Raw genomic sequence first — 2166 nt, forward strand, 5'->3', positions numbered from 1 at the left:
AAATGGTGAAAGCTCAAAGTGTGTGAAGTTTTTGAATGGCTTGCGACCTAAGGTGAAGCAAGCTATGAATTATCAAGGTGTTCGTCAATTCCCACTGTTGGTAAACATGTGTAGAACTTGGGATGAAGACTCCCGAGATAGGGCATTGTATTATTGGAATACGGGCCCAATGAAGAACAAGAAGCATGGATCCCAAAATCAGGGAAAACCATACGTGACCTCTCCCAAGCAATATGGTAATCGCCCCAATAATTAGAACACTGCTGCTACGGGGTTTTTTGGAGATAGTAGTAGCAAACCAACTACTTTCTCGACTTAGATCAATTGTTACAAGTGTGGTAAGCTAGGCCATATTTCTTCAAATTGTGCAGACAAAGACATAACCTGTTTCAATTGAAGATAGAAGGGACGTATTCAAAGAGACTTCCCCTATTCCAAGAAGGAGCATAATGGTGGAAGTTTGAATGACCAAACTGGACGTTTGAAGGCCATGGGAAGATTATTTACTCTTAATGGAGTGGAAGCTTCGAAATCCAAAGATCTAATCCAAGGTAAATGTTTCACAAGTGGGAATCCCTTACTTGTGCTATTCGATTCTGATGTGATCCATTCATTTACATCTTCCTCGTGTGTGGAGAAACTTAAGTTTTTTGTGTCTTCGTTCAATGGTGATCTTGTGGTAAAGACCCCAACTAGTGGTTATGTGTTAACTTCTGATGTGTGTTTAAATTGTCCTGTAGAGATTTTTGGTAGAAAACTCTTGATTGATCATATTGGTTTACCTCTAACCCAAATTGATGTTATTCTGGGTATGGGTTGGTTATCTTCCAACCATGTCTTATTAAACTATTTTGATAAAATTGTGGTGCTTGGTGATTCTGAAGTGAGTAGGGATAGGATGTTCATCTCTGTCAACCAAGTTGTGACATCTTTGAAAGAATATTCCCAAGTGTACATGATCCTGTGTAACCTAGAATTAAAGACCAAGGTTTCCATCAGTGACCTCCTAGTTGTTAGAGAGTTTCCTGAGGATATATCTGATTTACTACCTAAGAGAGAGAGATAGAGTTTTCTATAGATCTATAGGGTACTTAGTGTTGAACTCATATTTGTAGCCCCTTATAGGATGTCTCTTGTTGGATCGAGTGGCCTCAGAATAATTAAGAAGGAGGGGTTGAATTAATTATTCCTAAACCTTTACTAATTAAAAATTTACTCTTCTAAGGCTTTTACTATGTTTTTAAGAGAATAAGGAGTAGAAGAGAAACTTAACCAAAAGTAAAAGCGGAAATTAAAATGCACAGTAGAAAGTAAAAGAGTAGGGAAGAAGGAGACAAACACACAAGAGTTTTTATACTGGTTCGACAACAACCCGTGCCTACATCCAGTCCCCAAGCGACCTGCGGTCCTTGAGATTTCTTTTCAACCTTGTAAAAATCCTTTTACAAGCAAAGATCCACAAGGGATGTACCCTCCCTTGTTCGCTTTGAACCTAGTGGATGTACCCTCCACTAGAACTGATCCACAAGAGATGTATCCTCTCTTGTTCTCAGTCAACAACCCAAGTAGATGTACCCTCTACTTGTACCACAAAGGATGTACCCTCCAATGTGTTAAGACAAAGATCTCAGGCGGTTAAACCTTTGATACTTTGTGAATGGGGATACAAAAGAATTCTCAGACGGTTAGTCCTTTGAACACTTTTGTATAAGGGAAAGGAAAGAATCAAAAGAATTCTCAGACTGTGTCATTTTGAATTCTTTGACAAGGGAGAAGGGAGACACAAAAGAATTCAGGCGGTTAGTCATTCGTTCTTTTGGAAAAGGGAGAAGAGAGACACAAAAAGAATTCAAGCGGTTAGTCCTTGGAGAATGCTTTTTGGCAAAGGGAGAAGAGATGAAAAGAATGAATAGCACAAGTTTTCAAGGTTCAGAAAACCAGAAAACATTGGAAAGCTTTTGGCACAAAGAAGAAGAAGAAGTTCAAAGAGATTCAAGGCTTGTAAAGAATTGTAATAGATTGATTGAAAAAGTATGTTGAAAAGCAAATCAAAGTCTTGCTTTTATAGACTCTTCATGTCTAGCCAAGAGGACCATTTAGAAGAGTTATAACTTTTAGAAAAACTTAAAACCATTTTGAAAAAGTCAAAAACCTTTTGAAGAGTTA

The 2166-nt window shown here is 38.0% G+C and overlaps 1 protein-coding gene across 1 annotated transcript; it reads left to right on the forward strand.

The window, feature by feature from the left end:
* Positions 1-490: 490 nt before the first annotated feature.
* LOC114413396 lies at positions 491-1066 on the forward strand. Its single transcript, XM_028377829.1, has one exon. It carries the CDS (start codon positions 491-493, stop codon positions 1064-1066), a length of 576 nt encoding a protein of 191 aa, XP_028233630.1.
* Positions 1067-2166: the final 1100 nt, after the last annotated feature.

This window comes from Glycine soja, chromosome 1 (assembly GCF_004193775.1).
Source record: "Glycine soja cultivar W05 chromosome 1, ASM419377v2, whole genome shotgun sequence".
In the NCBI taxonomy this organism is placed as follows: domain Eukaryota; kingdom Viridiplantae; phylum Streptophyta; class Magnoliopsida; order Fabales; family Fabaceae; genus Glycine; species Glycine soja.

Coding starts and splice junctions, on each gene's coding strand:
- LOC114413396 (XM_028377829.1), top strand. CDS start 491: ATGGGAAGATTATTTACTCTTAATGGAGTGGAAGCTTCGAAATCCAAA.